Source organism: Malaya genurostris, chromosome 3, assembly GCF_030247185.1.
Source record: "Malaya genurostris strain Urasoe2022 chromosome 3, Malgen_1.1, whole genome shotgun sequence".
In the NCBI taxonomy this organism is placed as follows: domain Eukaryota; kingdom Metazoa; phylum Arthropoda; class Insecta; order Diptera; family Culicidae; genus Malaya; species Malaya genurostris.
In genome coordinates this window covers 275,318,113-275,341,099 of record NC_080572.1, presented here as the reverse complement: position 1 = coordinate 275,341,099, position 22,987 = coordinate 275,318,113, and the positions used below count along the sequence as shown (strand labels likewise).

General features: G+C 37.6%; 2 protein-coding genes across 14 annotated transcripts in view; one reads left to right on the top strand and one right to left on the bottom strand.

The window, feature by feature from the left end:
- LOC131435671 (serine/threonine-protein kinase N) overlaps positions 1 to 22,987 on the top strand; it is a 258,158-nt gene that overhangs the window by 116,810 nt on the left and 118,361 nt on the right. For all 13 annotated transcript variants that reach the window (XM_058603806.1, XM_058603805.1, XM_058603804.1 and 10 more), the window contains one exon: positions 16,731 to 17,170. In XM_058603806.1, the coding sequence (XP_058459789.1) occupies positions 16,731 to 17,170 (440 nt within the window). The remainder of the gene's footprint in view (positions 1 to 16,730; positions 17,171 to 22,987) is intronic.
- Positions 17,204 to 18,893, bottom strand: LOC131435676 (UDP-glucosyltransferase 2-like). The gene is made up of 2 exons (XM_058603819.1): positions 18,720 to 18,893; positions 17,204 to 18,659 (listed from the first exon to the last, which is right to left on the bottom strand). The coding sequence occupies exons 1-2, from the start codon at positions 18,891 to 18,893 to the stop codon at positions 17,277 to 17,279; spliced, it is 1,557 nt and encodes a 518-aa protein (XP_058459802.1). The 3' UTR covers positions 17,204 to 17,276.

Genomic DNA, 22,987 nt, shown 5'->3' with positions numbered 1-22,987 from the left:
TACCCAACGTTATAATGAAAACTGTAGAAAAGATGTCCTCAGAAAAGGTGAGACTTTCTACAATGATCGTAAATATCTCGAAATTCAACTACCATTCTTGCACTATCAAAAGAAAACCTTTAAAAAATCGATGAATTTATAAATATACACGGAACGACCGCAATTAACTCTGCACCTAATTCGTTTTACTGTTTTTGAATTTGTTGATTTTAACAACAAAATTTCCAAAATAACTATGAAATTAGTTAAAATTGAGAATTTACTTTTCTGAAAAAAAAACTCTTAAGGAGTGTATCGAAAAGTAGTTAGCAACATTGATTATTGAATAAAAAAGCGAAAAAAAAACATGTTTTGACATCAGTTTTCGATATATTGTAGAAATATTACATTTTTATGCATTTCACTGATTATATTGAAGAAAATCTCAGTTTCTGTGGAACGCTCGCATTTTTGACTTGACATTCTTCATTAAATTCTGCACAGTTACAGTTGTGTTTTGGGACAGTGTACCTTCCTTCCGAAAGTGCCGCTTGACAGTTGCCCAAAATGGGTTGATGTCCTTTTCCACGAATTGTACATTATTTTTTGACAACCACTGTAGAACGGAGTTGGCGTAGTGGGCTGAAGCAAAATCCGGCCAGAAGAGAGGAGGAGCCTTATGCTTTCTGTACAGTGGCAGCATTCTCTTCTTCAAACGTTCTTCCTCGTACACCTTGGCGTTAATTGTGCCCTTCGTGAAGAAAATCGACAACCGCAAACCACAGGTACAAATTGCTTACCAGACCAACACCTTCTGCCCAAACTTTTCCATCGCCACTGTGGTGTCAGCGTCGTCCAGGTCCTGGTACACCGATTTCGTATAATATTGCGGGTGGGTAGCGCTCGAGAGTCTTCCTTGGCGTAGGTTTCGTCGTCGATCAGGATGCATTCGTCTTTATTCTGTAGAATCCGGTTATACAGTTTTCGCGCTCTTGTTTTGGCCTGAACTTGCTGTACCAGGGACTTTTTCGGCACCTTCTGTTTCTTGTAAGTTTTCAGGGAGTTCCGAACTTTGATCCGTTGAATCATCCCGATGCTGGTGTTGAACTGCTTGGCCAAATCCCGCGTCGACGCCGATGGGTTTTTCCTGATGTACTCAACCACTTTTAAGTCCTGGCCGGGCTGGCTGGGACCCGTTTTTCTACCGGATCGGGGCAAATCCTTCATGGAAAGGGTCTTACCGAACTTCTCGATAGTATTTTTGACACTGGTGTTGTGCACTTCCACCCGTTTTGCAATTTCGTTGTACTTGGCACCACTTTCTGAGCACCAAGTGTGCAGAATTTCCTTTCGCGTTTCCGGATCAATTCGACTCATCATTGAAACGATAAACCATACCGAAACCAATCAATTGCGCAGCTGTTATTGACATGTAAACAAACATGTCATCGCAAAACACGCGGCAAAAAATTAGGCCATTTCAGAGTAATAACTGTTTGAATGTTGCTAACTACTGATCGATACACTCCTTATTTTTAAAGAATGTGTTTAGTTGGCGAATATCTTGGACACAAACCCGCAATATTTCAATCCAACACGAAATTCTCATTGACTACAAACGTTGTTATTAAAATCAGAAAATTTGTTTCTATTTATCTATCACCATCATTGCTGGAGGACAGCACAAAGAAAACAAAAATGAAATTGGTTTTATTAACAAGTTTATTAGCCAAAAACTCATCAGAAGCGTCAAAGCAAAACAATCCATTAAAGAGCTAGAAAGGAGAGTCTTGTTGAAACTGCTTGCAAATTGTTTTGCTGTTTCTCGCATATGTTACGATTAATCCATATATAAATGTCTAAACTGATATGTAAAAATAACATAAACTCTTAGTGGAAAGTATATTTATTCAGAATTTGTGCGCATTGGAAGCGATTTCGGGCTACGCCGTCCGGTGTACTACCTGTATTCGGTTTTTGTTTTCCGAGTGCTCACAGTTTTCAGTGAGAGAGTCGATTTCGAAAACAGCGGTTCTGAAGAAAAATTTTCAAAACAAAGTTTATGTTTCGTTTATGTCTTTTTCTCCAATACAACATCGTATTTATACCTGCCAATATAGAAAAGGCAACCGCGACAGAAATTTTGTTCGGTAGTAGTGTGCCATCTAGTGGCTAGTAGTCATTACGGTGTTAACGTTATGCTGTCAATCGCTGTCAATCGCAGAAGCCAATCCAACCATTTATGTTGGTTGTGAATAACGATTTATTTCTCTAATTCAACTAAAAAATTTGTTAAATGGAAATGAAGTGTGCCTTAACTAAGAAATGACAGCACGTTCAATTGGTGAATTCAACTAAAAAAATAGCCATTTCAACAAATATTTTATTATTACTAAGGGAATGAGAATTAAAAAAAATAAATTAGCAAAAGTAAGATTTTTTTAGTTGTCTCAAAAAAGAACTAACTAAAATCAGAAAATCAACTAATTTTTTCGCCAAAATGCTGATTTCGGTCTTTCCGTGAATATGAACTTTTCATTTTTTTTTCACATGTTTGTATATAACTCAAAAATTAAAGCGATGCCATGTACATTTTTCTACTCCAAAATATTGGAATCATTACCAGAAACAATGCATTCATGAACAAAATTATATATCCGTTCAAAGAATCTCAAGAAATTTGGTACAAATTTAGAGAATTTCTATTATTGGGAAAGTTTTGCCAAACAAAATCTTTAAATTATATGACATATGTTTTTTTATTATTTTAGTTGGAAATATATGTTATGAACAAAATTTACAAAAAAAAACTGAAACTTGAATTTCACTGGCAATCTTAAAAATTCTGGTAGATATACCTAAACTCTAAAAATAATTATATTTTTGTATTGCACAAAAGATGCACAACCCAAACGCAATTGATAACTACTAAAATTCTGATTTTGTTTTAGGTTTTCCGTAGAATCAAAAAAACAAAATCGGTAGAAGATTGGAAATTTCAAAATTTTAAAATTGCCATCCGTGTTGATTTAATCTATTTCATAGAGACGTAGAATTTTAATTCTTCTAATAAAATAAGTTTTGTGATAATACAAAAACTTTAAACAATTTCAATGGTTTTATACAATAAGGAATAGAACGTAAAAATATAAGAATTATATACACTAACCCATGGCAAAAAAAAACAACTACAATTTAAAATTTAAACATTTCTTGATTTTTGTTTTAGAAGCAATTAAGAACAAAATCATATTTCTTAAATTTTTCGCTATCCTAAACGACATCAATTATAATAGACAAAATATTAAAAATTTATATCTCACAAACTTAGAATTATTTCGGAATGTACAGAATGCGAAAATTATTTGAATTTTCTATTAGTACATTAGTAAATTTCGCCTTTATTTTTTTAATGATTTCGTCGAATGCTACAGCCTTAGCTTTCACAGTCTAAACTTCTTCAGATTCATTTTGTGGTGGATGCTCGAATAGTTATTTCCTGAAGCTCGCTAACTGATATAGGAGATACATTAATTCCAGAAAAACCTTTATTAAATAAATGCCTCAATATTTTGATTCCTCAAATCATCCGCAAGATCCCTGTGCTGGGAGGAAGCTGAGACGAGTGCAGCCGCTGACGGTATTTCTTCTAAATCATATCTCGATGTAGCCAGCGGTATTACTTCTAAATTATTTCCTGTTGTTGCTGGTGAAGCTGTCATATAATCTGGCATCTCGTTGTCGCTGGGAGCTAGTTGCTAGATGATATTTTCCCATCATTAAATCACACTCACTGAATACAATAGTTTTTTTTCTTATGGTAGTGTTCACACTGACACTTTGTATTTCAAAAATGCCCTTTTATATTTGAGTGTAAGTAATCTTTTATACCGTATAAAATCTTTTATACCAGTGGGAAACCAGAAAACTGCGGTAACCTAATTTTTGATACTTGTACCGGTTACCTAAAAGCTGGTATTTTTTCAATACGGCGGTTGCTTCCTTGTTGAACCTGTGATTTTTAAAAAACAGTGATTTTTCTTCGATTTTTTTTTCAAAATATCTTGAAAACAATTGCTCGCGTCGTCTTTATGTCAAAGAAGAATTTATTCAAAATGTCATAAGGATTCCAAAAAATAACAAATATTTTCGGATGGAGAACCCTGACTAATTTATAAAAAAGGCGTATTCTTATAAAATATCGATTTCTTTTCAATTTTGGTTCCCATATATCTCGAAAATGACTGCATTTAGAAAGTAGCACTGTAAAGATTTTGTCATTGAGTGTAGCTTGAAGAATAATATTTCACTGCTCAAACACATTCACCTCTACTAAAACATCGTTTTTCGAAAATCGTGAAAAAGTTTGTCTTCGGGAAATTTTTCTAATCGATCATCTTTCCAGCTTTTTTAAACAGTCGTTAGTTTTCTTGTAACATGACGATTTTTGTGGTATAAAATAAGAAACATTGTGCGGTGGAATAACTGAGAATTGCAAAAAATGTACTTTATTTTTGTTTTTATAAAAAACTAGCTGAATGACCCGGCTTTGCTCGGAAATGTTTTGGGAAGAAAAGGCCGAACAAAATTCCCGAAGTTGTCCTAAGCAAATTCCTGGCATTACATTCCTTTTGTGGAATTTGGCCTTTCTGTTTCAACAGACTTCGCAGCCGATTCATAGTGTACAGAATCATTGCATGGCTAGTACTATGGATCCTACTGACACTAAAAATCCTTCCAGGTCGGGGCTCGAACATACGACAACTGGCTTGTAAGACCAGCGCCCTATGCATTGAACCACCAACCCGGGCCAAAGTTGTCCTACTTAGTGTAATACTCTGAGCAGTTTTATGTTGCTATTCAATAAATTTTACCTTACACTTCCCACCTTTGGGGCACTTGCTGCACTCTCTCTCCCTTAAAATAACCTTTTAATCTACATTGATTTAAAAGTAGTATCTGTATTTGTCAAGATGCATCGTGTCTCGTAGAATAAACTTTATATTGAACTCCCCTTTTATTAGTGAACTTACTACAGCTCTCCTCCATAATAACCCTTATGACCACCTCTTCAGGAATCAGAACAAATTGGCTCAAATGGCGCGTTCCCCTTGATATTTGGAGATTTGTGCCTTCACCTCTTAGTATTGCTTTCACCTCTTATGACCACCTCTTATGACCACCTCTTAGTAGTTAGAAGTATCTGTGCTCTTCAAAAAGTCTCGATTAATTCATTAAAATTAACAATAGCAGTACTACTTAATTCAAATTAACGATAGAAATACTATCTAGCACAATCTTGACATTCTTGCTACTCTCTTATTTATAAAAAATTCAAGATGAAAATTGATTTTCAAGATCCCCTTCTCCTAGTCTGAATCCGCCCCCCCTATCTTGTTTGACGACGAATAAGAAAATGTTACAATAAACCTTTGTCATGAATATCTAAGCTTGTCGTGACCATCTCTGAATAGTAAAAAGTACCTGTGTCAAGTTTGGCGATAATTTACTGAGTTATTATGGAACTCTATGGTTTTAAAAAGTATCAATTCTCTTTAAACAAGATAAATTGCGACATGGCCTCGTCAAATTAAGAACGCTTGCTACACACTCTCTCCCCTGAGAATGTCCTAATGATCATCTTTGAAGAGCAAAAAGTACCTATGCCAAGTTTGATTGCAATACGTTCAGTAGTTAGTTATGCCGTTAAAACATTACACCCCCCTTTTTAAAGGTACATCCAACGCCCATATACCTACGGAATGCAAAATGTTTCTATGGTTTTCAAAAAGTATCGATTCTCGTCAAATTAGACACATTTTTTCATGACCGCCTGCCCCCCCCCCCCCCCCCCTCCCCTGTTGAGGACACTTGCTACGCTCCCTCTCCCACAAAAATACCCTTATGACCATCTCTTAAGAGCAATAAGTATCTGTACCAAGTTTGATAGCAATCCGTTAATTAGTTCCGGAGTTATTACATTACAAACATTACACCCCCCTTTTTAAAGGCATTTGCTACATCCACCACCCATATAATCATATCAAATATATGCAAACTGTTTCTATGGTCTACAAAAAGTATCGATTCTCGTCAAATTAGACAATTTTTTTCATAACCCCCCCTGTTAAGGACACTTACTACGGTCCCTCCCCCATCAAAATACCCTAATGATCTTCTCAGAAGAGCAAAAAGTAACTGTGCAAAGTTTGGTGGCAATCCGTTCAATAGTTTCGGAATTGTGCCGTTTCAAACATTACACCCCCATTTTTAAAGCCACTTGCTACATCCACCCCCCGTAAAGTCATTTCTAATGTATGCAAAATGTTTCTATGGTCTTCAAAACGTATCGATTCTCGTCAAGTTATATGGATTTTTTCATGACCCCCTCCTGTTAATTACACTTGATACGCTCCCTCCCCTAGAAAAATGCTTCCTAAACCATCTCTGAAATGCGAGTAGTACCTGTGCCAAGTTTGGTGGTAATCCGTTTAGTAGTTCCGAAGTTATGGCGTTACAAACATACAAACTTACATCCATTTATATATATATATATATATATATATATATATATATATATATATATATATATATATATATATATATATATATATATATATATATATATATATATATATATATATATATATATATATATATATATATATATTGTATATATATATATATATATATATATATATATATATATATATATATATATATATATATATATATATATATATATATATATATATATATATATATATATATATATATATATATATATATATATATATATATATATATATATATATATATATATATATATATATATATATATATATATATATAGATTTGAAGATTTGTTTTTTCAGTGTATTTTTTTATATTACCCGCAACTTGTTAGAAGTAATTTCCATAGAAGCTATAGATTTCGAGTTGTAATTGTTTAAAAAAATGTGGCAAATACTCTTTTTGCTATACCGAACACACATGCAAAGTTTTATGCTAATTAAAGGGGTCGTGCCGCATGACGCAAATACTACAGTATTATGTATAAGAATATGAGTGATATGAAAAAGGCATCATTACATCACTGGGCGGATTAAAACAGGGCCCATTTAATAATCAATTAGCACTAATATTGGCAGTAAAGTAGACTCTTTTGCCCTAAATCAGCAATATGAAAGCTTATCGGCAGTAAATCGATCAGTATTACGAATTCTAAGACTGTGAACCATTTCGCAGTAAATTTTAACTTTTGGTTGAAATCTGACGCTCGAGCGGTTGTTTTGATGTTGTCAAAAATGACCCTGCTCGAAAACATGGTTCTTTTGACAGATCGATGGTTATTTTCCGTCACTGAAAAAAATCTTGCAAAAAAATTCTAATATCAATTCTCTAGTTAAAATTATTTCCAGTGCAAAATAAACCCAAATAACTTTCCATCCTTCAAACTTTGAAATGGGCCGCAGCTTTAGTTTAATTTAACTACTTGACACAAAATAACCGTTAAATGCACACTAGCCATAAATAAGCATAATCAATAACTAGTCGTTTGTTTTTCCAAAGTTGGCATTTAGGCAGTCTTAAGAGTGAATATAATGCCAATTAACGATTTGTGACGATAATGTGACATTAGTCCCTATCAATTGGTTACCAGGGTATGAATCTTTAACTCTTAAATGCGCAATGTTATTTTGAAACAACAAACCGGAAACGCCTTAAGCTTCGTATTTACGCGTTTCATGCAAAGTTATATCGAAACAAGAAATAAAACAAATCGATATTACGCATCTGAGAGCTAAGCTGCCAACTAGCTTTCAGCCGATAACTAACAATAGTTCTCTGTAGCATTTAAACCATACAACAATACCATTTGAGAAACAGACCGCATACATTCGAGTACAGATTTATGTTTCCACATTCACTTACATTTTCGCTATAATAAAATAATTAAAACAATGACGCCACTGCCTGTAGAAATTCCCAGCTTCGCAAGTGGCAAAGGCACTGGCACTGGCAATTCGAACATTCTCTGGATTGTCTGTAAAACAATGGTACCAGCGATTGCATAACACTTTTCACACTCGGGGGAGCTATGCAGAAAGTTTGCCTGCCAGTTTGCGAATAGGAACAGCATAGAATAAATGCTGCAAGGACTGGACGGTGGTGGTGTGCGGCGGGTGTGTGTAGGTAATGTAGTGAATCTACCATCATGCTACCTTCAATGTACAAATGAAACATTCCACCTCCGCACTAGTCACTACTGACCCGGTAGCAACAAAAGCACCATTTTGGTACTAGTAACTTCCATTCATGTATCTGGTAAAACTTTATGAATGTAGATTGCGCCTCCCCCGGGGCCGGGGGTTTGTAACAAGACAACGAAAGAAATATAGAAGAATATCTTTCCCGGTAATCTTGCACTGTGAGTAGTATGGCGTGTATTTCTGTGTGTGATGTGTTAAATATGTCACATCAAGTGGTACAATTGTTGTTCATATTCACTACAGTTGAATGAAGGCTGCTTCCTTTACATGAATACCGATGGACCGAGTTTCAATCCGTGTGAGCTAGGGAAATGAACGCTTCTCGAGTCCTGAGTGATAAACGGTGGAAAAATGTAGAACAGATTCGAATGTATGTGATGATTGATGGTTGAAGTACGCATATTTTAGTAGTATCACAATCCATAGCAGTGCTTACATAAGAACTCGGGCATCATCCCTCCACCCAAATCAATATTTTATGAAACGATAAAGTAGTGTGTGGTAACAGCATTTTATTTTATTATTACCAATATATAGAAAAATCCTTTCGAAAAATCAACAAAACATTTAAAAATAGTACACTTTCAGTTCTACTCTCCCCATCCAAATCGGTGTAGTTCAAAGCTGTAAAGGTCTTCTCCAAAGCTCAAAATTTCAAAAATATGTTCCTCTAATCCAACGCTTATGTTATTCTATTTTAAATAACATTTTGTATCCCCGTATATCCAGATAGGAGATAACTGTAACGTAACTGGTTACACTTGTTCTAAAGAATCGCCTGAATTTATTGTAATTCATGCGGCGTTCGAATTATAAAACAGCATCCTTGTTAAATATTTTTCTCTTTAGAATTATCAATTTCCCAATGGACCTAAAGCCAAACAGACCCTAATTTCGAAGTAGAAAAACTTAACTAAAGAGATGATAGGAGCAGTGGCGTCTCGTGACAAAATTGACTAGTTGTGCACTGCTTATGTGGTATGATAGCAGATGTAACAGTTCGTTGTAAGTGAAAACTAAAGATTGAGGAATGGAAATTCGCTTGTGTTCTCAGAGCTGAGCTGAGTAATTCTTTCTCTTCTTGAATCTGTGCAGTAACTCATGTGCACGGAAGAGACACTAATACAGCGACAACAGATACTTGAAATTTTATGTCTGATGTATATGAGATGCGTGTAAATACACGCAATTTCGATGCGATCCAACCTTCTTCCATCGAACAAATAAAGATTCCAAAAAAATAGTTGAATTTGGATGGGGTTTGGGGTAATTCCTTGAATTTGACCGGTTGTGCAGTGCACGAGGTGCACATGAGGACGAGACGCCACTGGATAGGAACGAACTGGATTGAAATAGGTTCCAAAAAAATGTTCTTTATAAAAATTCATGCATTCTCTTTTACGGTTCCAGTCACTTTAGGAAATTATTCCGCGTTTGCGTATTACTATACTTCGTAAAAATATCTCAATAAATTCGATCGCTCATAATAATATAACTTGTGTATATTAAAAAAAACGATCTAAAATTCACAGTGAACATTTTTTTTATTTAAAAGACATTGCTTTACGTGGCCGATTGAGCCGATTTTTTAAACAAAAAAATTTTGTATTCGATCTCGTTGTCACCCTTTTTCTAGGGGGAGAGAAGCTTCCATTTCCCTCCTGCGAGGATTGAGGGGCACTTTGTTCGTGTCTCGTCTCGTCATCCATTGACGCATCGGTGGTATTGTTGATTCCCGTCTTCTTTTCGTTTTCCTTGTTATTCGCAGTCTTGATCTCGTTGCTAAGGAGTGTATCGATAAGTAGTTAGCAACATTCCAACAGTTATTACTCTTAAATTGGTTAATTTTTTGCAGCGTGTTTTGCGGTGACATGTTTGTTTACATGTCAATAACAGCTGCGCAATTGATTGATTTCGGTACGGTTTATCGTTTCAATGATGAGTCGAATTGATCCGGAAACGCGAAAGAAAATTCTGCACACTTGGTGCTCAGAAAGTGGTGTCACGTACAACGAAATTGCAAAACGGGTGAAAGTGCACCACACCAGTGTCAAAAATATTATCGAGAAGTTCGGTAAGACCCTTTCCATTAAGGATTTGCCCCGGTCCGGCAGGAAAACGGGTCCCAGCCTGCCCGACCGGGACTTAAAAGTGGTTGAGTACATCAGGAAAAAACCATCAGCGTCGACGCGAGATTTGGCCAAACAGTTCAACACCAGCATCGGGATGATTCAACGGATCAAAGTTCGAAACTCCCTGAAAACGTGCAAGAAACAGAAGGTGCCGAAAAAATCCATGGTACAGTAAGTTCAGGCCAAAACAAGAGCGCGAAAACTGTATAACCGGATTCTACAGAATAAAGACGGATGCATCCTGATCGACGACGAAACCTACGCCAAGGAAGACTCTCGAGCGCTGCCCGGACCGCAATATTATACGAAATCGGTGTACCAGGACCTGGACGGCGCTGACACCACGGTGGCGATGGAAAAGTTTGGGCAGAAGGTGTTGGTCTGGCAAGCAATTTGTACCTGTGGTTTGCGGTCGTCGATTTTCTTCACGAAGGGCACAATTAACGCCAAGGGGTACGAGGAAGAATGTTTGAAGAAGAGAATGCTGCCACTGTACAGAAAGCATAAGGCTCCTCCTCTCTTCTGGCCGGATTTGGCTTCAGCCCACTACACCAACTCCGTTCTACAGTGGTTGTCAAAAAATAATGTACGATTCGTGGAAAAAGAACATCAACCCACCGAACTGCCCGGATCGTCGGCCAATTGAAAGGTATTGGGCAATTGTCAAGTGGCACTTTCGGAAGGAAGGCACAGTGTCCCAAAACATGCAGGAATTAAAAAAAACTGGACAGCTGCCACCAGGAAAGTCACAAAAGTAACTATGAAGAATTTAATGAAGAATGTCAAGTCCAAAGTGCGAGCGTCTCACAGAAACTAGGATTTTCTTCAATATAATCAGTGAAATGCATAAAAATGTAATTTTTCTACAATATATCGAAAACTGATGTCAAAATATGTTTTTTTTTTCGCTTTTTTATTCAATAATCAATGTTGCTAACTACTTTTCGATACACTCCTTAGTTACCTTGTTGTACATTGGTTGCAATTGATAGTTGGTTAGATGGTGAAGGTGTTTTTGAAACAGGAGCACCGCATTCACTAGTTTCCGTTCTTGAGCGGTTGTCCTTGTTTTTGTTTGTGTTTGCAGTTTCACTGCAAGGTTTGCCGTAGTGTGCAGGTTGTTCACAAAACTGACATATAACCAATTGATTTTCATACGTAATCAACGTTTTACACGGATGTATCCCGTCTTGATCACAAATGATGTAAGATGGAATTGCTTTACGTAGTTGCATACGTACCACTCGCACGCCATTCCGGATACCCGGGAAAAAATTCCTCCATACTTTCCTTTCGATGGAAAGAACTTCACCGTACTGCGACATACTTTCCCGAACATACCCATCGCTGGTCTGCGGGGGAAGGTCATGCACGCGTACTTCTATGGCATTGTCCACCAAGTACACAGAGATTTTATATTTAACATTATCATGATCAACACTGTGCACCCCGTTGTTAACCGAAGCAAATGCAATTGCCTCTCTTTCACGTTTGAACATAATGTACACACAGTTAGACGCCTTGTAGAATTGAATCTCACTTACATCATTAACGTTTAGATGCATTCGTTCCTTAAGTAAGATTTCAATTTCGGTTGCTGCTGGTCTAACTTTGCAGCGCTTGAAATCAATACAAACTGAATTTGGCCTTGTAGGCCAAGTTTCTGGCTTTGTTAAATTGTATTTGGCATTTCGTGCACTCTATTGTTCACTACACTGTATTGTCTTTGTTTCTGATGTCTCGACCGTAAACGATTTGTGACTGTGTCGGATGAGATGCGAGTACGAACTGCAGTGAACATATTTGTTTATATTGTACCAATAATCCGATTTCAAACGCTTGATTTTCATAATTAAGCGCTCAGCGATTTGAAACGCTCACCAACACTTATTTTGAATGAGAGAACAAAAAAAAGTTGTTCAAAGTGTTGACCTTTCTACACATTTTGACCACCTGTCAATTTATGGATACCACGCCAATAGAAATGTTCGTGTTTTGAACTTCGACTTCTTCGTAGGAATCGAAATGCTAATCAGCTAATGCGTGGTCCATCGATGAAAACATATGATAGTCGTGAGGGGTCAAGTCTGGTGAATACGGCGGGTGGGGTAGCAGCTCCCAGCCAGGCGCTTTGATTGTATTCTGATCCAGATTTGCTTTGTGTGCAGGAGCATTGTTGTGTAAGCAAATTACTTTTCCATGTTTTCTGGTCGTTTTTCGATTCAAATTTTATTTGACAAAAATTTATTTTATTCATCAATGTAATCTGCTTCAAAAGTAATACTATCATTTCAACGCTTCTCTAACATCTCGATGCCGTGCTTGTAGAAGAATTTGTCCTTTTCCTTAAAATAGGCTTCACATTCAGCAATTGCTTTATCATCATTTCCAGAGCCATGCACTGGTTCTGTACACTCTGAATCGGCTGCGAAGTCTGTTGAAACAGAAGGTCAAATTCCACTACAGGAATTTAATACCAAGGCTTAGCATTTTATCATCATTTCTTACCGGCGGGCATTCTTTCTAGATCACCGATTAACTAGTAGTCACTGGGGGCCAGATTCATTCAATGTAACCATCGTTGTTATCGATCACTGTTAATCGGTACACTGTCTTGGTGAAACAGTGGTTCAAATGTTTGGGGTTTGAGCGGTTAGTGGAATGAAACTAAACCATTTTGCCTTTCTCTATATTTTTATCTATTTTTTCAAAAAAAAATTTTTTTGATTACACCAAATCTCGACATGTGTGTGTGTGTGCACTTTTCGAAGATTTTTCTACACGCTCAATTTTATCAGAGATGGCTGAACCGATTTTAACAAACTTATACTCGTTTGAAAGCTACTGTCGGGTCATTGATCAAGTTCGAAGATAAAATAGCTTTGGTTCCGGAGATATAATGGTATAAGTGACGTCTAATGTATACCTATAAGGGTGTCAATATTATGGGATCACCTCTAATTACGTTAATCGCTACTGTTCAAAAGTTTAAGCACCTCGAAAAAAGTCTCCATGCAAAATTTGAGCTAAATCGGACATTGGTAAGAGGTGCTACCCGGCGGTTAAGGTTTGAAAATTTTTGATCTTGAAAAATTACCATAGGGGAGTACATGAGATTTCCGAAATTAAATTTTTTTTTTGATGTCAAACGTCTTGAATTTGCATGAAACGTCGAGATTTAGTGTCATCTAAAATAAATTGTTTTTGAAAAAATAGACAGAAAATATTTTTTTTGAACAAATCAAAGTCCCAGAAAGTCGATTTTTTGAAAAAATTGGTGATTTTTCAACATCTATGGAAATTCTAAAAACGCAAATGCCTAAAGCTTGATTGGAAAAACGATGCCGAGTATGTGACAAGAAACACTGAAGCATGCTTTTGTGAACTACTCGAATCAATCTGAATTAGTTGGTGTCAAAAATGAGCCAAAATTAGTGTCTGAAATTATTTTATAAAATGATAAAAAAAAATCATGAGACTGTTTTGAAGAAAGGGAAAGGCATTATCACACCACTAGGTGGATTAAAAAGGGTTTCGAAAAAAGTTTTAGGTTCCCTCAAATTCCACTATGAAGAATTTTGACTATTTTGTTATAATACTAACGTAATAGTGGCAGACAGATACTAGTATTTCGAATGCTATTTGCACTAATCATCAGTGTATCAGTTTAGAAGTCTGTCCAAAAACGGACTCAGTAGTTTTTTCTTCTGATTTTTTGCATTCAAACGATCTAACAACGCTATGTAGTATTTGCTATCGATTGTTTTTCCTTTCTCACGAAAATCGATAAAGACTATAGCTTGTGCATCACAGAATACTGAATCTATTATCATCCCAGCTGACTGTGCTTTTGGACGCTTCGGACGTGGTTCACCGAATTCAGTACACTCGGATAATGATTGTTTTAATTACAAAGTGAAGTGATAGATCCATGTTTCATCCATTGTCACATATCGACTGGCCAAGCTCTGCTCTGTTCCATCAACACGTTGATGTTTCGACTGTGAGTAAACGCGGTACCTACTTCGAAAAGAGTTTTCTCATTCTCAAATGTTCATGCATAACTGTAAACACACTGCCTTCTGATATCTTAACGGATTCAGCTGTCTCACGCAATTTAACGATTAGATATAAACAATTTCTGGATCTTAACGTGAATACGTTTTACTTTACTATGGGATACCTATACAAAATTAACTTAATTGTGAATATCTCGAGATGTACTGAACGCAACAACACAATTCCTTTTCCATGCCATCAGTGTGAGAGTTAGATAACCATAAATAGCTCAACAATTATTTTAGCATCCAGAGCTCTGGTTCAGGAATACAACTTAAGAATTCTTTAACAAAATTCAAGATTTGAATTTTAAATCTGAACTACGAACAAGAAGTTTGGAACTAATTTCTAACCTAAAATTTAATTTAGTTTTAGGATTTACTTCCTGTTTTTAGCTTAGGAACTTAAGTTCAGAATTCATTTCCAGAATTGTACTGGCTGAGGCTGTTAAAATACATAGATGATAATGCCTTTAAAGTGAGTGTGTACAGTGCCTAACGAATTGTCATCGCCGTTTCAGTGACAGTTGTTCTTGTTTTCGTATTATTCACGCTCGAAAATGTCTGTTTATGTGCCCAATTCTCGCCATTTGCGGGAAGTTTTAATTTTCTGTTACAATTCGAAAAAAATGCAACTGTAGCGCATCGAATGCTTTCAGAAACTTACAGTGATGCTGCTCTGAGGAAAAGAACGTGTCGGGAGTGGTTTCAACGTTTTAAAAATGGTGATTTCGATGTCGAAGACAAACATGATGGTGGAAGAGAAAAATCCTTCAAAGATGAATAACAATTTACTACGAGCTCTTAAAACCGGGTGAAACCATCACAGGAGATCGCTACCGAAAGGAACTGATGCGCCATAGTCGCGCGCTAAAAGAAAAGCGGCCACAGTATCAAGAGCGACATGGCAAAGTCATCCTCCAACACGACAATGCTCGGCCTCACGTCGCAAAAGTGGTCAAAAAGTACCTGGAAACGCTGAAATGGGAAGTCTTGCCCCACCCGCCATATTCCCCAGATGTCGCCCCTTCTGACTTCCACCTATTCCGTTCGATGGCACACGGCCTGGCAGATCAACATTTTCAATCCTTCGAAGAGTTTGAAAAATGGATTGCTTCATGGATAGCGTCAAAAAGGTCTCCTTTTTTCGAGCCGGGATCCGAAAATTTCCGGAAAGACGGGAGAAAGTTGTCGCTAGCGACGGACAATACTTTGAATAATACATCTGTAAGCACTTTTTCGCAATAAAGCTTTAAATTTTGAAAAAAAAACGGCGGAAGCAAAGTTGTACACCTAATAGATTTTGAAACTGAATTCAGTTCCTCAATTCAAGTTTAGAATTCAAGTTTAGAATTCAAGTTCAGCATTCAGTTCTAGAACAAAATTCGGAACCGGGACTCTGAAAATGAGTTCAGTTCCAGAATTCTAGAACTAAATTCATGAAGCTGAATTCCTAACCTGAATTTTGCAACTGGTGTTCCAAATTTAGTTCTTCAGTTTAGTTTCAGTTCCTGAATATCCAGAAATTCAGGTTCTGATGTAGATGAATGATGGCAAAAAGTACTCAACAGTTGTAAACGTAGAATAAATTTCGCAATAACTAGTATTTTAATGGTTCTTTTTGGAACCATTAAAATATCCCCAAAGACCTATGCGAAGTATTCCTCCACTGAGTATGTAAATCTCCAAATTAGAAACAACTATAAAATTGTTGTATTGTTTTATTCACATTCGGGACTATATCAGTGAAGACTTCGGTACAAATGAAGTGGCTCAAGTAGAGTTTACTTCACGGCTGCTTAGCGATTTGTGTTGAACTTCTGAGTGATGTGACAGTTCAACATGAACTGATATGCACTGGTGATTCGAAGACGAAACGTAAAATAAACAAATAAAAACAATCATATGCGCTAAATACAAACCGGTTATTTGTAACCAAATGCCTAGATGATTACTCTCGATGAATTTCATTAGCTGAAGATAATTTGGGACACACATTGTGTACTGTACGCACAGATAGGCAAATGACTACTGCATCAAAAGATTACCTGAAACAGGTGCACGAGTCGTGGCGAACGGCTCTGATTTTTCGAAAATGTCAACGTATTATTGTGACAAAATGCGAGTGTAATACATTTATCCGAGTCTTAAATCCATTACTCATCCAATATATGAAGTGTTTAATCGAAAATCGTTTGAACTGTCACCAATCTAAGTACAGGATTCTAAGTTTACATCCAATCCAACGTATAGCTACGTCATTCACTCTTTTCATTTCCCTTTTGCAGACATGATCCCCTCGCCGGTGACTCCGAGCGGCCCGGAACTGACACCAAACGACAAGTTGCTCATCTCGCTGGAAAAGCAGCTGAGCATAGAGACCAAGGTGAAGAATGGAGCCGAAAATATGATCCAATCCATTTCCAGTGGTCACCACGGGCGGGACAAAAAGTTACTGGCCGAAGCCCATCAGATGCTGGCCGATTCCAAGGCCAAAATCGAGTTCCTTCGGTTGCGGATACTGAAGGTGCGCCAGAACAAGCTCAACAACAAAGTGTCCGAGGAGAATGGCGAAAACAAGCAACGCGAACTCGAAAACTCACTGGAAGATCGGATCGACGAGCTGCGGCACCGGCTTCGGATCGAGGCCGCGGTGGTGGACGGTGCGAAAAACGTGATCCGGACGCTGCAGAGTACAAAGACTATCGACAAAAAAGCATTGCAGGAGGTGAGTGAAAAACTTTTTTTTTTTAAATCCAGTTTTTTGTCTCATTTTATTGTGGAACATTTTCGTTAATGATTATCGGATGAATTATCTCATCAGTTGCTGAAGGCTAGTATAACTTTTGTTTCGTTGATTTTCTACCCGACAGTTTGATGATTGTTTTTATCGAAATTTTGATTACGTGAAATACTAGAAAGCCGGCGAGTAACAATACCACCGCCACATCTAGCATGTATAATTGGAAAAAGTTAAGATCCGCTCCCTGGTAATGCATGTGAGGTGCTCCCTTGTGGCGAATCACGTACTCGATCCAATAGCAGGCCGTTTCCATGGCAGTCTGAGGACGATCCCGATAAAGAGCAGATAATTTCTGGGCCCTCTGACGATACGACAAATTCGTCAGAACCTCATTCAGTAGGGCACTGAATGTCACTTCGTTGAGAGTTTCGTAATTCACTTCCAAACCCCATCCTTCCCGGACTACGGTAGCTACGTTTCCGGATTGTTCGGCGAAAATCGGAATACCCAATATCGGCACTCCATGATAGCGAGCTTCGGCTAATCCACCTAAGCCTCCATGGGCAACAAAGAGTACAACATTTTTATGAGCCAAAATATCATCCTGCGGAAGCCATTTCTTTGTCAACACGTTGCCCGGCTGATTCGGGAAACTATCCGTTTCCCACTTCCACACAATCCGTTGCTTCAGACTACCTAAGCTTTTCACGAAAGCTTCCATTTTGTGTGATGGGAGATCGGTGGATTTTAGATTAGACCCCAGGCAAAAATAGATCGCTCCATGTTCAGCACCATCCAACCAATCCTGGATGTCCTTCGGTAGTGGATCCGGCTGGGGTTTAATCTGTAATCCTCCTACCTCGACTGCGTTCTGAAGATAAGGTCGGGGGCCACCATGCGTGAAGTGACTGTTTAGCAAAAGCAAAGAGACATTTCGCCGTACGTCTTCGTAGCTTGGATAGCGATCCGATGGAAAGTTCCAATCGTAGTACGGCTTTTGATTATATAACGCATATGTTACCATAAGACTCTCCACACAAGCGAAAAGAAAGTTTTTCAATCGTGCCGTAAACTGCGTAACATCTTGCTTTCCCAGAACCATGTTTTGGCTGGCAGCAATCTCTCTAGGATTTCCGACCAAATCAGCCGTGAGCTTAGAAATGCCACCTGCCCAAAGCACAATCGTCGGAGCGTCGAAATGGGGACCGAAACCGAGAACAAAATCCGCTATGAAATATCCCACAATCACCAAATCAAACTTTTCCTGTTTGAGTGGGAGAAATTCGGCATAATTAATGGTATCATTAGCGACGGACAGCATTTTCTTGATCAGCTTCGGAAACTCGATCAACATGTTGGGCCGGTTTTCGAGGAACTTTTTCATCTGCCTGTGGACGTAATCATCAGACGGAACAACGATCTCCCGGATGTTTGCCACGGGTCGCGACAGCTTGAATGGACTAACCATTGTAATCTGCAATTCGAGTAAATGATAAGCCATTCAAGCGAGATTTTTGCGATAATGATTTCTCACCTCATGTCCACGATCAGCCAATCCTTTCATCAGATTTTGAGCAATGAGTACATGTGACTTTCCGGGAATCGGATCGATGCATAGTATGCGACTGGACTCCACCGACTGAACCGCAGCAAACAGCACTAGAGAACAGAAAGTGCTCGTCACCTTGATGAATACTGATAGCTGCATCCCAACGCCGATGACTGTCTCGGTTTGCAATCTGTGCGAAACTGATTAGATTACACAATGACCAAGGTATTTTATTCAACGCAGGACATTCAAAGCGGTGCTCCAAGTAGATGATGTTTCAATATGTTGTTGGACGCTTTTAATCTTGTCGAATTATAAATTGTTATTTGAAAAATGATTTTCAGGCTGCTCCGTGTTCAGAACACCATTTCGATAAGCTTTCCTTGAATTGAAATACTAAAATTATCCTGGCCTCAAAAAAAGAAAAGATTTTCATTATTTGGATACACAAATACTGATTCATCTCGAAACCACGTTATTGAAATAATGTTGAATACTCCAGAAGAAAAACATTTATTGCACTTTGAAAACAAATCACGGAAAAAAGACGGGTTGGTAATGTCAGAGTCATAACCGGTCTGACATCAATAAGAATAATTTCCTCTAATTCAATGCAGATGTAATGACACCACTTGCGTATCCTGAAGTCACCAAAAAACGCATACAAATAAATGCTGTTACACATCATCCGGCGCTGCATATCGTGTTTAAATTAAAAAATATAACGTACTGCGACGTTTCGGACACCCAGCCGGGACTTAAAAGTGGTTGAGTACATCAGGAAAAACCCATCGGCGTCGACGCGGGATTTTGCCAAGCAGTTCAACACCAGCATCGGGATGATTCAACGGATCAAAGTTCGGAACTCCCTGAAAACGTACAAGAAACAGAAGGTGCCGAAAAAGTTCCTGGTACAGCAAGTTCAGGTCAAAACAAGAGCGCGAAAACTGTATGGCCGGATTCTACAGAATAAAGACGGATGCATCCTGATCGACGACGAAACCTACGTCAATGAAGACTCTCGAGCGCTGCCCGGACCGCAATATTATACGAAATCGGTGTACCAGGACCTGGACGACGCTGACACCACAGTGGCGATGGAAAAGTTTGGGCAGAAGGTGTTGGTCTGGCAAGCAATTTGTACCTGTGGTTTGCGGTCGTCGATTTTCTTCACGAAGGGCACAATTAACGCCAAGGTGTACGAGGAAGAATGTTTGAAGAAGAGAATGCAGCCACTGTACAGAAAGCATAAGGCTCCTCCTCTGTTCTGGCCGGGTTTGGCTTCAGCCCACTACGCAAACTCCGTTCTACAGTGGTTGTCAAAAAATAATGTACAATTCGTGGAAAAGGACATCAACCCACCGAACTGCCCGGATCTTCGGCCAATTGAAAGGTATTGGGCAATTGTCAAGCGGCACTTTCGGAAGGAAGGTACAGTGTCCCAAAACATGCAGGAGTTAAAAAAACTGGACGGCTGCCACCAGGAAAGTCACAAAAGTAACTGTGCAGAATTTAATGAAGAATGTCAAGTCCAACGTGCGAGCGTCTCACAGAAACTAGGATTTTCTTCAATATAATCAGTGAAATGCATAAAAATGTAATTTTTCTACAATATATCGAAAACTGATGTCAAAATATGTTTTTTTTTTCGCTTTTTATTCAATAATCAATGTTGCTAACTACTTTTCGATACACTCCTTAGTGGATTAAAACGAATATTTTTTGTTTTAACACCCAACGTTTCAACGCTTCTGATACGCGTCTTCTTCAGGAGAACTGTATTTAAAAGTTAGATGTTACAACATAAACATAAATTTCTAGTTACAAAGGACTTACAAAAACAGATTATCTTTCCTCGTCAAAAACACTCATATATGTGTAGATAATCAAGCGGTGGAGATTAAGTTTCTGACACAAAAACTACGAAAAATAATACAATTATAGAAAAACTATTTTGTAACGAAAATTAAATGCAGATTACCAAACCGTACAAGAGGACCGTGAAGAGTTGCCATGGTAATTACTTACGGAACGTACAACGTAAACTAAAATCGGATCCAATAAAAATCTGGAGCTATCTCAACGAACAAAGGAAAGAATCTGAGCTACCAGAGCCAAATCATCAGAAATTTCCATCGTTTTTCGCACTTCGGAGTATTTTACTCCAATGCAAACGACCAGAAGCTGAACGCTGATGTAATTGCCCTTGTTCGAAGCGAAACTTACACTGCAAAATAAATCCTATCAGCAGAATGTCGATTTGCTAATACCAAAGTAAGAAAATATTGTAGTATTTATTTGCAAAAAATGGTGCAGGGCTCTGAAAAGAGCCGATTAATTAAGGCACTTAGATGCTCCACAATTTTGAAGTTGTTTCCCTTGAATGTCCTACGCAGGAAGAGCGGAATAATCTTGCCCCATCAAACTAGATTCCTTATCTGGATCTGAATTCTTATTTTTTTCTTATAGTAAAACATTTCAAGAATATTTTGTGAAATTTTCAAGCCTATTGGAACGAAATTCTGGAAATTATGGTTCTTTATCTATGCTTATCTCATTCAGTGAAGAAGCAAGAGTGATATTTTTCATTCGTTTTCATGTTAGACATTTTTCATGTTTATAAGTAATTAATCAGATTTTTTACATTGATATGTGACAATGGATGAAGCATGGATCCATTACTTTACTCCGAAGCCAAAATGCTCATCAGTGAACATAAGCCGGAGAACCACGTCCGAAGCGTCCAAAGGTACAACAGTCAGCTCTGGGAAGGTGGCTTCTGTACTTTGTGATGCACGTGGGATAATCTTTGTCGATTATCGTTAGAAAAGAAGGGGGGGGGGGGGGGGTGCGAATTTTGTTACAGCTGTCATTCAAAAAATTTAATGATTGTAGTTAAAAAAATCAGATGTTTTGCAAAATACAAAGCATCATTCGATCAACATTTTGTAATTTTTTGATAAGTCGGAGAAAAAGCATTTTCGAGGACGTTTTTTAGAAATCATATTTTATAATGTCCACTGCTATATCAGCACAAAATTATCAGAAATAAAAAAAAGATGGTGGCTAATGTCAGAGACATAACGGGATGTCGTGAATACGAATAAAAATAAAGCGCTTCCTTCACACTTCCGAATATCTGTTAGTTGATCGACTGTGTGAACTCTTCAAGCATTCCCCTTCTTCACTACCAGAATTTGAAACGATGCACCTACAGTTAAGTACGGATAAGTTAAATCAAACATTCTGACACACAAATAAATATTACGAAACCAACCAGAATAGCTCTCTATAATAAAGTAATGGTGGTTCTTAACCCTTTCACGACCATAAGATGTGTTGGACGAAACATGTCAGTACAAGACAATATTTTAGCTATTGGTGGTGTAAATTAAGAGAATATCACCAGAAAAACATAGCACGGTACATAAGTTTCCTATAATTTCATGGAAAATATTTTTCCCTATGATTCTTAGAAATAAATAAAAGAAGAGCTGGGTTTATTATATCGTAATTTAATTTATTGCTTTAATTGCTTTGATTATCAAAATAGTAAAATAAATAGTTAGTTATGGCATTCTACGAAACGATCTGATGTACTTGTGAACGTGGCACATAACACATTTATTATGTGTTCTATTTTCTATACGTCATTTTGCACAATCTTTTTTAGTGCAATAAAGATTGATAGTTTTTTTTTATAATATTTTTTTTTATTCTGGCCTTTTTGCGTGAAAGCTTTACGAGGCCGATTGGCTTACATTTTTGTTACTTAAATTTTTTTTTTGCTTTTGGACTCGTTGAGAGTTGCTGTAGATGCGCCTTGTTGTACATTGGTTGCAGTTGCTGGTTGGTTGGAGGGTAAGTTGTTAACTGCAACTGGTGTACTTTGTTCTATAGGGGATACTGATGGTTTCGTTAAAGGGGATGCTTCATTGTTGTTGGTGGCTGTCACAGATGTACTGGTGTTGCTTGGGGTTGGTGTGAAGGTTGTCTCCTTGTCCAGTTTATCACATGGCTTACCGTAGTGAACAGCTTTTTGGAAATATTAACATGTGGCCATCTGATTGTCATAGGTAACAAGTGATTTGCACGGAATTCTTGTATCTTGATCGAAAATCATATAAGAATGTATAGGCCTCTGCAAGTGCGCATGCGTGATAAACGTACGCCATTTAGAATACCGGGGAAAAATTCTTCCACTTTTCTTTTTCGATAGAGAGAATCTCTCCGCATTGGGACATAGTTTTGCG

Excerpts from the sequence above, each read along its gene's own strand:
- LOC131435676 (XM_058603819.1), bottom strand. The coding sequence starts at position 18,893 with ATGCAGCTATCAGTATTCATCAAGGTGACGAGCACTTTCTGTTCTCTA. Across the intron at positions 18,660-18,719 it reads TGGCTGATCGTGGACATGAG|ATTACAATGGTTAGTCCATT; the intron begins GTGAGAAATCAT and ends CTCGAATTGCAG.